Raw genomic sequence first — 13,241 nt, forward strand, 5'->3', positions numbered from 1 at the left:
ACCCTTTTAAATCAGGGAGTGTGAAGAAAGAGAATGCATTAAGCACACAAGCAGTACAATGGTGCAGTACATTTAAATACTTCCTTCCTATAAAATACACAAAAGAGATAATGGGGCAAAGAAGCATCGATTGAACATCAGACTACACATTTAACTCTGCTGTCGCAACCGGTATGTGACAGCATCTCAGTGTTTCCCCTGCATACTAGTCATGTTTCTCAAAGTGGCAAAGAGAAACACGAAAGAACAGAATGTAATGCTTGAGCAGGGGGCATTAAAACACAAACAAACAGGTACTCTGCAATGGCAAGGAATTCTCAGTGATTTGATTTTAGAGTGTCCTGCGTAACACCCCAATGCGTCTTTTCTCCAGAAGCTGGATACTAAGCACTTTCAGAAAATCAGGCTCCTATGATTTATCTCAAGAAGGGCCTCTGAAGAAGGAGGCACACAAAATCACTAATGACTTAAGAAAGCCTTGGCTAAAATCCAGAGAGACACAAAGGAAAAGAGTGTGGGGGGAGAGGCAAAGTGAGGCTTACAATAACACTTTCACCTTTGGGAACAACTCCAAAAAGCATCACAAGGTTCTTTAGATTTGCAGAGCTCAGGGAACGTGCTGGTTTTCGTTCAGATTTATATTATATATAAACTAAGTGAATCCTGTCAGTGAGAACTAAAGAGCATCTGCAGTAGAACAAAGCAAACCAGCACTATTTAGCTATTTTATCTTTCGGAAATACCTCATTTTTTTTTTAAATATGAGAGTCTATTTAGGGACAGAAAGCAAGGGAGACAATTCGGAATTTAAATCAAAACCCAGTGACTAGATAATACTTAAATACAAGGAAAAATCAAAATCACAAAAGAGAAAAATCAATGACATGCATTTTAGTTCCAAAACAAGTTATAATAATAAGCCACTCATTTTACTGCTACTGTTGTAGATACACTTCCTTAGATCCTACCCTTTCACCTCTTGATGCCTTATTGCCGTTCCCACATGACATTTCCTATCACTGAGGCATCCTGCTTCTGAAATGCACGTTTCCACAACTGTTTTCTATCTCCATTCATTCAGATGGAACATGTGGACATCTCAGGTATGTCTAGACACAGTGAGGGAATGTGCTTGACAGATGTACCTGGTATTTTAAAGCGCCAAGATGGTTGATACTTGGATTATTTTTAACCCCTCTTAAAATAATACATTAAAAATAATGCTTGAATTTGGTCTATATAAGAGTCCATTTGTTTGCTAATCATAGTTAGTATTTCATCTACAGATATGGTGGGCAGACAGAAAAATGGCCATGTAGGTCTTCAGCTCTATCTTATTATGAAACACAGTTCTTTAAAGACTGCAAGCACAAAGTCTGTGTGCTATTAAATACCACTGAACTCCTTAAAATAAGTCAGCTACTCCCCTTGCACTGGTCCACTTCAGAGGAGTGAAATTCATCCTTACTTAATGTGCACATATCTTAATAATTGGATCACATTCTTTTGCTCGACTTGAGTGGGAGAGGAGGATAAATACTTTTAAGTACTCAATAGTAAAAAAAAAAAAAATCAAAATAAGCAAGTCTATATTTTTCAGATTTGGAGGGTTTTCATACCAGGCAAAGTCAGGGTTATTCTGTTGTTTACTAGAGACAGGTTGAACCTCTTTCTTCTGGCACTTTTGGGACCTGACTAGTGCTGGATGAGAGAATTTGCCAGACCACAGGAGGTCAATATTGTACAGAAGAATTACCGACATCTCCACTGCTTACTTGGCCCTTAGAAGACATTCAGGGATAAATTGCAGCTAAATAATAGCACAGAACACTGAAAGTCAGGACTGAAGGCTGAAAACAAACTTTATGGGACCTCAGGAAACTTGGCCACACCCATGATAAGTGGTTGTCTGGCTACTTAAAATCACACCAGATTACGGAGTTTATCAGATGAAAGAGTTCTGGATTAGAGAGGTTCAACTTGTATCTGTATCTGCTGCCAGGTTTGAGCAAAAAGGCCCTAGCTAAGATCCAAGCTTGCTTTTCTCGACCAATTCAAAATAAATCAAATATTAACCAATTACTGTGAAATATTTGGATACCTGTCTGCAATTCACCCTTCAGATGATTAGATGAAAAGATTTCCTCGGGCTTGCTGAAAATGGTTTTTGGCTATTTTATTCACACTACAACATGATACATACTGTACATGGTTGTTAGATTAAAAGGATATTTAAGATTTTGTTATTAATTTAGGTGTTTAAAAGTTTGTATGTTAACTTACAAATAACAGAAAAGTTTCCTGTTCAGCTGAAAAACTATGCTGTGAATTGAAAACAGGTCTTGAGAAAGACCTGTTCAGGAGACAGCCCAAACAACCCATGGCATATTTCATTATGTACATGGAGAGAACACAAAACATCTAGGCTCTGTCCAGACTAGAGGGATTTGTCAGCAAAACCCACAGAATGTCCAGATTCCCAAGTGCGTACTGTCATCAGTAAGTCAACAGGATGCAGCGCTTTTGTTGACAGCCATACCCTACTTGCCATGAGGACGAATGCTGCTGTCGACAGAGATCTGTCGACAAAACACAGGCCTGCAGGTTCAGTTTGCAATGTGTCATTCTTCAAGACTCTCTCTATGACTTTAAGTATAGGTGTGATTTGACAAATAAATTCCCAGGCTGTTTTCTGTGTTGGATGTTGCTAGAATAAAACAGTTTGTCTTAGCTAATCCTTATGACTTGTTTGATTACTTAGCTAGGCTTAGAATCTATCACTCAAGTATACTACACAGAAAGCTGCAGTAAGAGAAATCTAGAGTTGTCACTTGCCAATGTCATTTTCTTATTTATTTTACATAATACATGCAATTTTGGAACATCACGGTCATAGACCATAATGGTAACGTTGTAAGTGTTTTCCCTATTTTACTTCAGCATAACTCAGCTTTTCCAACAGAACATCAAAAACAGACGTCAGTGAGTTTAATGGGGCTCACTCCAAACTGGCAACTTGATTTAAATCAATGATTTTTTTAAAGGTGATTGAAATTGTGATTTAAATCAATGGTTTTGATTTTGGCCTCAGCCCTGTAGTTGGACTGTACGGGTGTAAAGGTCCATATTTATAGCACAACTGAAAGCTTTGTAATGTCTGAAGAACATTAAATAATTTTTCCCATTTTAGCTTCATTCAACATCTACCATGGTTCCCACTATGCTGTTATGTCAGTTTCTGTGAAGAAACTAATAACTGACCAGAAAGGTAAGGAGGGTGAGGTAATATCTTTTATTGGACCAACTTCTGGTGATGGAAAGAGACAAGGTTCAAGCAACACAAGGCTTCTTCAATGTTGCTCAATAGCTTGTCTATTTAACCAAGGCTGCGTCTACACTACAAAAATAACTTCAAAGTAGGGCACTACTACATTCCCAGGAATGGAGTAAGGACTTTGAAGTTGGGCTCCCTACTTCAAAGTAAGGGAAAAATGTGTTTAGACTCTCTGCTGGCTACTTCGATGTAGTGCCTAACTTCAAAGTAAACTTTGAAGTTAGTTCCTAGTGTAGATACATCCCAAAAGAAGTTGGCTCACTAAAAGACCTTACTTAACCCATCTTGTCTTTCCACTAACCTGGGACCAAGAAGGCTGAAACACCACTAAGACTTACTACTACTTCATAGATAAGGCTTCTGATTTTTGTTTTTAACTGATAAACACCAAAAATCACACCAATACAAAAAATGAAATTGGTATTTCTCCAGTAGTCACAGCAGTAGTCTTAGACTGTGTCTACACTATGAGATAAATTTGAATTTAAGGCAGTTAGCTCAATATTACCATATGACTGTCTTCACTGTAAATACCATTAGCTCGATTTAGGGAGCACTAATATCGATATACAATATCATCAGTACCTGATGGGTATAGAGTCAAGCTCAAATTCAAAAGTTCGATTAAAGGCCAGTGTGGAAACACCATGTCTCAAAATCAAATTTATTAGCCTCCAGAGGTGTTGCGTATGTAACCCACAATGCCCCTTAGTGTTCTGCTCTGGCTGCCACTCTCCAGGTGCACAGGAATTAGGTAACAGGAAGCCTGTGAATTTCAAACTGGGACCAGGAAGCCTGTGGCTGTGGGCTCATGTTTGTATGAGAGCCTGAGAAATGTCTGTCTTTCTTTGTTATTAGCACTGTGAGCACATCTACCCATTGCAAATAGCCACAGCATGGAGTTTATGGTTCTGTCTCTACACATATTTTTCTCTGCGCTGCCTGGTGCCAGCTGCTGCCCTACTGCACCATATGGCAGCAAGGCTGTTGTGGGGCTCGTGCTTGCATAAGAGGTTGAGAAACTTCTCAGCAGTTTACATTTGTGAATGAACCCTCCCCTCTCCCCAGTAGACACCACACAGTTGGGGTCTTTCCTGAGCTCAGACACATTATGTTGGTAGCCCCGGACCCAACAAAAGGATGCGCCTGCCGTTCAGTTCTGACCATGCTGCCAGGCAGCACCATGTCCTAGCTTGTGCGCAGTTAGGGCTCCAAGGATGGGAAAGATTTTTGGGGCCTTGCTGCCACTGGAGGCTGGGGGGGAGTCTCCCCTGTAGCTAAAATATTCAGGGGGATTACTTTGACTGGACCCCCACTGAAACCCTCCCATGCCCTTAGCAAGTAACCTGTGGGGCTTGCTGTCACTGGGGGAGGGAGTCTCCCCCAGCAACTAAGATATATGGGGGGACTAATTCAACTGGCTCCCCACTGAACTCCCCATGCCCCTAGCAAGGGACGAGTAGGCCTTGCTGCTGCTGGGGAGAAGTCTCCCCCAGTGGCTAAGATATTGTGGGGGGGGAGAACTACATCAACATATCAACTGGATGTCCAGCTGCAGACCACAGCCTGCCCCCCACCAAAAATTTTTGGGGGGTTGCTGTCCATTGCAGACACCTGCTGCTTTGATATTTCTGTTATAAAATCTTTTTCCTGACATTTCCTATCTTTCTCCATACTTTGACCCCCCAAAAACACAAGGTGGAGGGCCAGTTGAGAGTCCTGTTTCATTATAAGTTCAGTGTATGGGATCTTACTGCCATTCCTGTGTTGGCAATGTCTGTGTAGAGAAGAGGGAAGATAAAGATTTTTTTTCTTAGACTTTCTAGCCTCTTTTTTCTAACTTTGAGACTACAGTCTGTCCCTGTGTTATTTTCAGGGATGGGGTGCATCGGGGGGGTGGCAATAACCAGTGGATGGCCGGTTGAGAATTCAGCTACAGAAAAGAGAGATTTCTGTTAGCTTTTTGCCATCTTTGTGGATGCCCTAATTTTCTTTCATTCTGAAGGGAAAAATGGATGTTTGCTTAGCAGGTGAGGGGAAACGAGGAAAATGCAACGTGGGAAGATGATGTCAAAGACCAGCGAGCATACCCAGAATGCTACAGGGATGAGGGAACTGTGGGATAGGTTCCCACAATGCAGTACTGCAACAGTCAGTTAGCCAGGTGAGTGTAGCAGCAATAAGTCAATTTTGTGGGGAGCATGTGGGAACCTGCAGATAAGTCAAAATCAAATTTATAAATTCCAGAGTTTCAAAATTGCTATTAATAAATTCAATTCTGTCTCATAGTGTAGACGCAGCCTGAGTAGAAGTAATAGTTGCTTCTGTCTGATGACTTGTCCGCACAAAGCAGCAATGCAGAACGCTCGGAGGTGGGGTGCTTTCAAAAGTGTGCTAACGTGCACATTAATTGATTGGTACAAACTACAGATCCTTAGTGTGCTTCACTGTAGCGCTATTTGAAAGTGTACTGTTAAAACCCATTAGGGAAGAGAAAGATTACAGAATTCACTAATGTATTTTGTACACCTTATACATTACAGCATATACCGATAGAGCCAAGAAACCCCAATTTTTGAACATCTACACAAAAGTCAAATTGCTAAAAGTAACCCTGAAAATGTCTTCAGTAAACCCTGCAAACAGAAGCCCTATATATAAAAAAACTGTGAAAAATGTTTTAGTTACCTGCAGTTCTTCTCCTACACCATATTTTTATTATATATTTTCTCTGTTGCTTTTTATCTAGATGAAAAACAGATTGCTGTATCTTAAAAGCATGTGTTTCAGCCAACCCACATGTGAAGCTGTAATTCTTTGTATCATCAAAATATTTCCCCAGCAACAAATTGTGATGTTCATAGGGTGGTTCAAGGCAGCCACCCCAGCCCATCTTAGGTGCAGAATAAATTTTGTTATGTGCACCAAGGCACATGCTGCAGGCTCTCTGCTACTCAGCTGGGCAGTATTTGAATCTCTCTCCTGTGTGACCACCCAAGCACAAGGAATATTGGTCCCAGAGCAGCCAGGGAATTACTTAGAGGCCTTGTGTGAGGCCACAGCAGGGCTCCCCTGCACTCACCAGTGACAGGAGCCACAGCAACCTGGCCACCACCTTCACTCTCCCAGCCCACTGCACTCAGCTTCACTGCAGCAGCTTACTTATGTCAAATGATCATTTTCAAAAGTTTTCATGTGTGTCAAGAGCTTTTCAATAACATTGGTGAATTTGAGGAAAAAGTATGTAAGGAACAAAACCCCTTCCTTTCATACACCCCAGACTTAAACAAAGGATGTATCACCTGTTCATCAGAAATGTGTAGTTTTAAAAATGCTACATTGTTTTAAACCACAGCTTCCATGAAATACCTTCACTTTACATGGTTTCATGTAGGGAGGCTTCTGTTTGAAGGCAGTTTCAATTCCAGGATTGCTCTATCTCCATTGAAAGATGGAGCACACTGAAGTAAGGTATTGGGGAGAGCTTTTTCTCCCTAGTTCACGGCCATTGGTTAAACTGGGGGTGCACAAAGGGGGCAGGGGCAGGCACCCCAGGGGCTGCAGCACAATCAGCTGCTAAGGGGCTCATCCAGCTCATTAAAATGTTGAGCCCTCCGATTGTTTTTATGTCTGTGTATTCACATTTAGAAACCCAGGGATACATTTTTGACATTCTCTATACTTATTTTCTTAGCCATGCAGCAGGACTTGGGGTTTGGTCTTCATATGAACATAACCGAAGTTTCCATTGGCTTGAATTCCATTAGCCTGGTTGCGGGGAGCCCTGCTAAGTGCTGGGATAAGAAGTGGGGCCCGACCTAAAAAGCTGGCTCTCCCCTCGGTTAAACACACTGCGCCCCAAATCACCCCCTTCTCACTTAGGCCAAAGCGCTCAGGGACTCCTTTCCAACAGCCCAGCAGGAGCCCCTGGGACCTTTGCCTGGGGCCTGCAGGACTTGTCCAGCTCTGACTCAACAACTGGGCACCGCTCCCGCCGCTGAGCCCTGACCCGAGCTCAAGGCACGAACTTCCGGAAGGCTGGCTCCCGCCGCCAGGGGTCAGCTCGCTGTGCAGGGGGGTGCAGGCTGCTTCAGGCGCTTTGAGATCCGGGCAGCAGCTGCGCCCCGGGAGCCCTGCAGCAGCCGCCCCGCCCCTCGCGGGGCTGCGAAAAGGCGCGAGGCCGGTCCCGCGCGTGGCCCAATCCCCCCGCCCGGGAAAGGCGTCGCGCGGCGAGCGGCTGCTGGTGGGAAGGGCGGGAGCGGGAGGGCGGGGGCAGCTCACACCCTCTCCTCCCGGCCAGCCTGGCGCTGAGCCTCCCCGGCGCAGGCAGAGGGCGCCTGAGCCATGTCCGCCCCCTGCGGCCGCTGCCGCCGCTCAGCCCCGCGCGCGGAGGAGGCTGCTGCCGCCCGGACCCCGCAGCCGCTGCCAGGCGCCCCGCGAACCAAGGCGGGCGACTGAGTCGCGCCCTCCCCGCGCCTGTTCCGCCCGGCCCATGGGGCTGCGCCGCGTGTGTGCAGGCAGGAGGCCGCTGCGCGCCGAGGCAGCCCCGCCGGTCTGAGCAGCTGCGCCTGCCCTGCCCTGCCTCGCCTAACCTCCCCGCTCCGGCGCGCGCCCGGCTCGGACGTCCGGTTTCCTGGTGGCTTTTCACCTGGCAAACTCCAGCTAACTTCGGTGAGCAAATTGCAAAGCGGCCGGGCACGTTGGGAGCTCCCCTGCAGGCAGCTGGTGCTGCTGCATCTTCTCCATCCCGGGGCTCCCGCCGCCTTGGATACTGGGGGGGGGAGGCGAGCGACAAAACCGAGGAGCCTCGCGAGCCCCCGCACACTCCCCCCCGCCCCGCCAAGCCACGCACCCGCCCCGCCAGCCGGTCCTTGCACGATGCACTTGCTGGGATTATTCTCTCTGGTTTGCTATCTGGCTGCTGCTGCTCTACTGCTGGGACCCAGGGAACCGGCCACCGCCGCTGCCTATGAATCCGGGCAGGGGTACTACGAGGAGGAGCCCGCTTTGGGGGAAGCAAAGGTAGGTGCAACCTCCCTGTCCTTGCTGCAGCTGGGACTCTGTTTTCTCAGGCAGGTGACTCCCGGATCGCTTTGCTTTGCAGGTCCTTGCCTGGGAGGGGAAACTATTTGAGGAGTGTCTTCTGGTGTCTTTGCGGGACTTTTTTGGTGGGGTGGGTGCGTGCGTGAAACTCACAAGTTAGTGGATTGTTGCAGGTGATACAAATCCGTTGAAAATAAGTGGCAACACCTGATACGCCGAATTAAACCCAGTGGTTCCCAGCTGAAGCAGCAAGTGAATGTAGCGATCACTCTACTACTTGTTGATCTTGGTTGTAGAGTGTCCTCGATATTGTACAAACAGAAAGAGAAGTAGCCCCGCTTCTTGCCCTCAAGGGGTTGCCCATCTAGTTCAGTCACGAGCAAACCAAAATCGTCTGTTATGCAATTGGCTTGGTTTTGGCAGTGAGGTGGATCACGGATATATTGGAGATTTCTTCACTAAGGGCCAAGCTGCAGGGTGCCATGTGGGTTTGTGTCCTCGCAGTGGATGCGGAATGGATTCCTGAAACTTGAAGATTTGGATTAGAGTAAGTTTTTTTGGAAGCATTTGGAGAAGCTGGTGTGTTTGGGAGTCGTATGGCAGGGGAAGCAAAGACACGGGAATAATAACAAAAACAGAGGTTGTTTCTATCTTCTGGAGGTCTGTTTTGGAGTTTCTGAAATCTGTAATGATTTACTGAAGGGCAACATGGTTTGCAGAGGATGTAACTTGACCCTTGAATGTGAAAGTGCTGCCCAGACATAGAGTTAAGGTTTCAGAGCAATTCTCAGTTTCCAGACAGAAGTATCTTAAATTTATATGCATTTATATTTATACATTCAGATCCTTAATTTAGAACATAGGTGCCTTGGAATTAGCACCATGTCTTCTGTGTCCTGTTCATCTAGCTCCCAGCGTTCTGTCAATGAAGAAAAAGAACATGTATGTGAATGTGTCAGCATGTTGTAATGCTGTGGAGGCTTCAGTGTCTAAATACTAAATTAAATACAGACAACTTCATCTCTCTTAAATAGTGGCGTGTTGAAATTGTGACAGCGACAATGTTGACTCTGTATCTTCAAATTACGATAGGGTAGAAAAGTAGACCAAGACATATGGGTTGAAATACAGAATATATACATTAACCTTGACATTTGCTACATTACTTTTGATCTGACATAGCTGGCTTTATTGACCAGGTTGGGTAATTTAAAAATGCTCCTGTCAGACTTATAAAAATGTTACAGTATTTATGTGGAAAACCAATAATGTATTTAACCCATAGTTTTTATAATGCATCTCCATTACACTAATACTATGTTCAAGCTGTAGATTAAACATATTGCATGCATTGTTTTTTATTTCAAAATACATAATAAAATTCTTTCTGAATGAAGTTACCACACAACTTTAACACGGTCTGGCTGTTCTGATAATATCTTGGTATTTATAAACTTTTTTATTTTAATTTTAAACCATGAAAATTAGTGAGACTGTATTATGAGGTAAATGCTTGTCAAATATTACTAAATCCGGTGTTTTAAAAATATATATGCACGTAAAACCAATCAACAGGTTTTATCATCATTATTTCGAAAACTTTGAATATTTGGTATAGAGGCTGCAATCCTTTCTAGCTAAAACTGTATAAATGAGGTAGTAGCTCAGTGGACTTGATGATTGAGTCATAGACTTATGAAAGTAGTTTATCATAGTTGTATTGAAAGTGCTGAAACAAGCATGGTGTGAGTACTATAGTTTCCAGAAGTGATGGAACAACATGCATCTGGTAGTACAGTAATGAAAAGCTCCTGAAAGTTGAACATTGCTATATATATACATGCCCAGTTTAGAGGATCCATTCTCTTTCTTACAGGTATTTAAGACTTGGCATCACTTTAAAAGTCACCATTGTGTTGCGTTTTGCAGAAATATAAGATCCTAGTGGAAAACTTGGAGCAGTGAGGAAACTGAAGGAAGAAGGAATCAGAAACAGGAAGCAAATAGAAAATCAGGTGTTAGCTGGATCATATTAACAGAAAAAAAATTTATGCGCGACTGGATGTTAGGAATAGATAGATGCTCTGTGAATGCCTGGTCCTTTCAGATAAATCTCTCATACTTTAGGCACCTTAGAACATCTTATGCATGTTATTGGTCTTTAGCTGGACTTCTCTGGTGAATAACATCTGCAGGATGGGTGCCCCACTAACTGTTTGTCCCTGTGAGATGAGAGAAAGTTTCAGTGCATTTCTGAAGGTATTGAAAAGATGAGATTAAGCAAGCTGTGCATAATTATTTCAAGAAAAATATGATTCTTGTCAAACAAGTAACTGAACTTTTTCAACGCATGGCAAATGAGGGCCTCTTCAGATTATACTTCCATTAGTTCATGGACTGGCTGGACTAGATGCCCCTTGAGATCCTTTCCACTCCAAAGATTCTGATTCATGTATGTTAACTGAAATTATTTCAGCTTTACATGGAGTGTCCTATCCTATTACATAGGAAGTTGAGATTAAGCATGTATCTATATTATCTTTTTTGAAAAGTTTTACTATGATTGTTTTGATCCCATTGGTATATGTAGGTAACTCAGTGAAATTTGGAACTTGTTCTGGACATTTGCCATTAAATGAATATTTTTTTCATGTACTGCTGCCTCAAGCACATGTAGTGCAGCAAGTGGACGTTGATAAGATAGAGCAATAGTGTCCAATCTTTTCAGCCTGAGGGGACAGTGCTTGTGACAGATTCTCTTAAAAATGCAAATGTGACAGAATCAACCTGCGAGTGTTCTGCAATGGATTCCCTCCACCCCCAGGTGTAGCGCTAGTGTGATTAGCACCTGTTCATCCCTCTGCACAGTCCTGGCATTAGGAGAGTGACTGAGGCATGTCATGCTTTAAGTAAGGACATCTGACTTGTGGTCTGTTCGGGGAACCACAGCCTGCTGGGGTAAACTGCAGCAGCTGCTAGACTGCTCTAGCCTGTTCAGAGCAGAAAATCAGGGAACTTGTGGCTGGTTTGTAGTTTCTTCTCTTTCCCTCTTCTGAGAGGCTTTGTGTAAAAGGTTCACCATTCTGTGCTGGGTGCTCCCCTAGGCTAAGCCAGAAACAGTTCTTCCTCTGTCTTGCTGTCCTGAGGGCTTTCACACTCCTTTGAAAAGCAAACAACCTGTGCTACGCTCCTCATTATCCTGTGATCCTGCAGGCTGACAACAGGGGAGCTGCTGAGCAGTGATAGCAAGAAAGGGATAGCTGGTGCTGAGTGCACTTCAAATTATGTCAAAGTTGATCCTGAAATATCCCCTGCGGTGCACCCCCCACAAAAAAAATAGGAAGCTGCTCAGAAGACAAAACTCTTCACCAGTTTCCCAAGCTCATTCAGGTGCTTCACATTAACTGTGGCTCAGGAAGCATTTTCAATGCACATTCGAGGGATTTTCTAACACCATTGCCCTTATGGACCACAGTTCAAAGTCTTGAGATTCAAAACTGGCCCTGGCGTACCGGTGGCACACCATAGAGCTGAAGAGAGTTTACTTAAAGCATAAAAACCTGTCTGCCTGAAAAATGTGATCTAAACTATAGAAAAAGAGGGAGTGATAGAACTGAACTATAATATTTATTTTACTGTAAATCCCATGAGACTAGAGTCTTTTTATATTGGTGCAATACCATGAAGCCACTGGAGTTGAAATGGTGTAATTGAAAAGAAAATTTGACCCATGTATATTAATGTGCAACTTCCATCAAATCAAATTTGGAATATGTTGCACTTCATTTCACTAGAACACTTTTTGTTTTGTTTTCAGACTTCCACATGTTACACCTGCCTTTGTTATTTTGTGGCTTTTAGTTTTATCTGACAAAATTATTCCCATGTATTCTCTGAAAACTTCAGTAATCTCATTTGCTTAAATGAAATCTATTGATACATACAGACTTATACTCCGTCAACTATGCACTCCTGGAATCCAGCAGATGTTGCTAGAGATTTTCTTTTTCAAAGAAATACAGGCATTCTTTCCCCTGTAGGAGTGAAGTAAGCAAACGTGAGCTTCAGAAATTCGCTCCTTACTAGAAGGGGAAACAGTAGTCTAGCATCACATGGCTTCAAATATTATTTTTCTAGAAAAAGGAAGACAATAGCACCTCTCAAGGAAGGTCTTGTATGCTTTTAATTGCATTATGAATTACACCTCTTTGGTACATAGCAAATGAATCCATAATATATGTACAAGAAGAGGGATAAAGAACTAAATTTTTCTTTAAAATTCTATTTATTTAAATCCAAGCCCAAATATTTTCAAAATAAACTGTAAACATTACAATTTCAAAGCAAGGACACTATATATAAACATATATTCTATGAGCGTACATACCAAATGTTTCATTTAACCTTAGGTTCTGTGAAGGTAGTGAAATCAGTATATTTTGTACAAAGGGGAAAAAAGGGTTTAGAAAGACGTTTTAGAATGCTGTCTAGTCTTGGAATGTCATAATACAGCATGTTTCTGGCAATCAGCCAATAATGTGAGAAACTCAAATATAGTAATGCTGGTCTTGAGGTTGATGGAATATGAATGTAGCAGATAGCAAATTTAAAATGCACATGTACCATATGCACTTTAACCAGCCACATTTTTAAAGCATATTATAGGTAACTAGAAGCCCTTCCTTACTTATGAATATTGAGCTCCCGTTGATTGTAACCAATCCTAGAAACTCTTAGGTCATGTCTCCCTTTACGTGTATTCTCTTATGCATAAATGAAAGCCCTTACAAAGTGTTACACAGCCACAATAGCAATGTTGATTGATTGGTTCTGAAAGGGAGTTATGACAGGTCCTCTTTTACCC

The 13,241-nt window shown here is 43.0% G+C and overlaps 1 protein-coding gene across 3 annotated transcripts in view; it reads left to right on the plus strand.

Annotated features, from left to right (window-relative positions):
- The first annotated feature begins 7,477 nt into the window (after positions 1-7,477).
- Positions 7,478-13,241, plus strand: part of VEGFC (vascular endothelial growth factor C) — a 101,706-nt gene continuing 95,942 nt past the window's right edge. The window contains exon 1 of one of the 3 annotated variants that reach the window (XM_074992987.1): positions 7,478-8,356. In XM_074992987.1, coding sequence (XP_074849088.1) covers positions 8,213-8,356 — 144 coding nt within the window. In that variant the 5' untranslated portion in view covers positions 7,478-8,212. Of the gene's footprint in view, positions 8,357-8,868; positions 8,925-13,241 lie in introns of those variants that run through there. The other 2 variants (XM_074992988.1, XM_074992989.1) reach the window with 2 other exon arrangements.

The sequence above is a fragment of the Carettochelys insculpta genome, chromosome 4 (genome assembly GCF_033958435.1).
Source record: "Carettochelys insculpta isolate YL-2023 chromosome 4, ASM3395843v1, whole genome shotgun sequence".
NCBI classification, from domain to species: Eukaryota; Metazoa; Chordata; order Testudines; family Carettochelyidae; genus Carettochelys; species Carettochelys insculpta.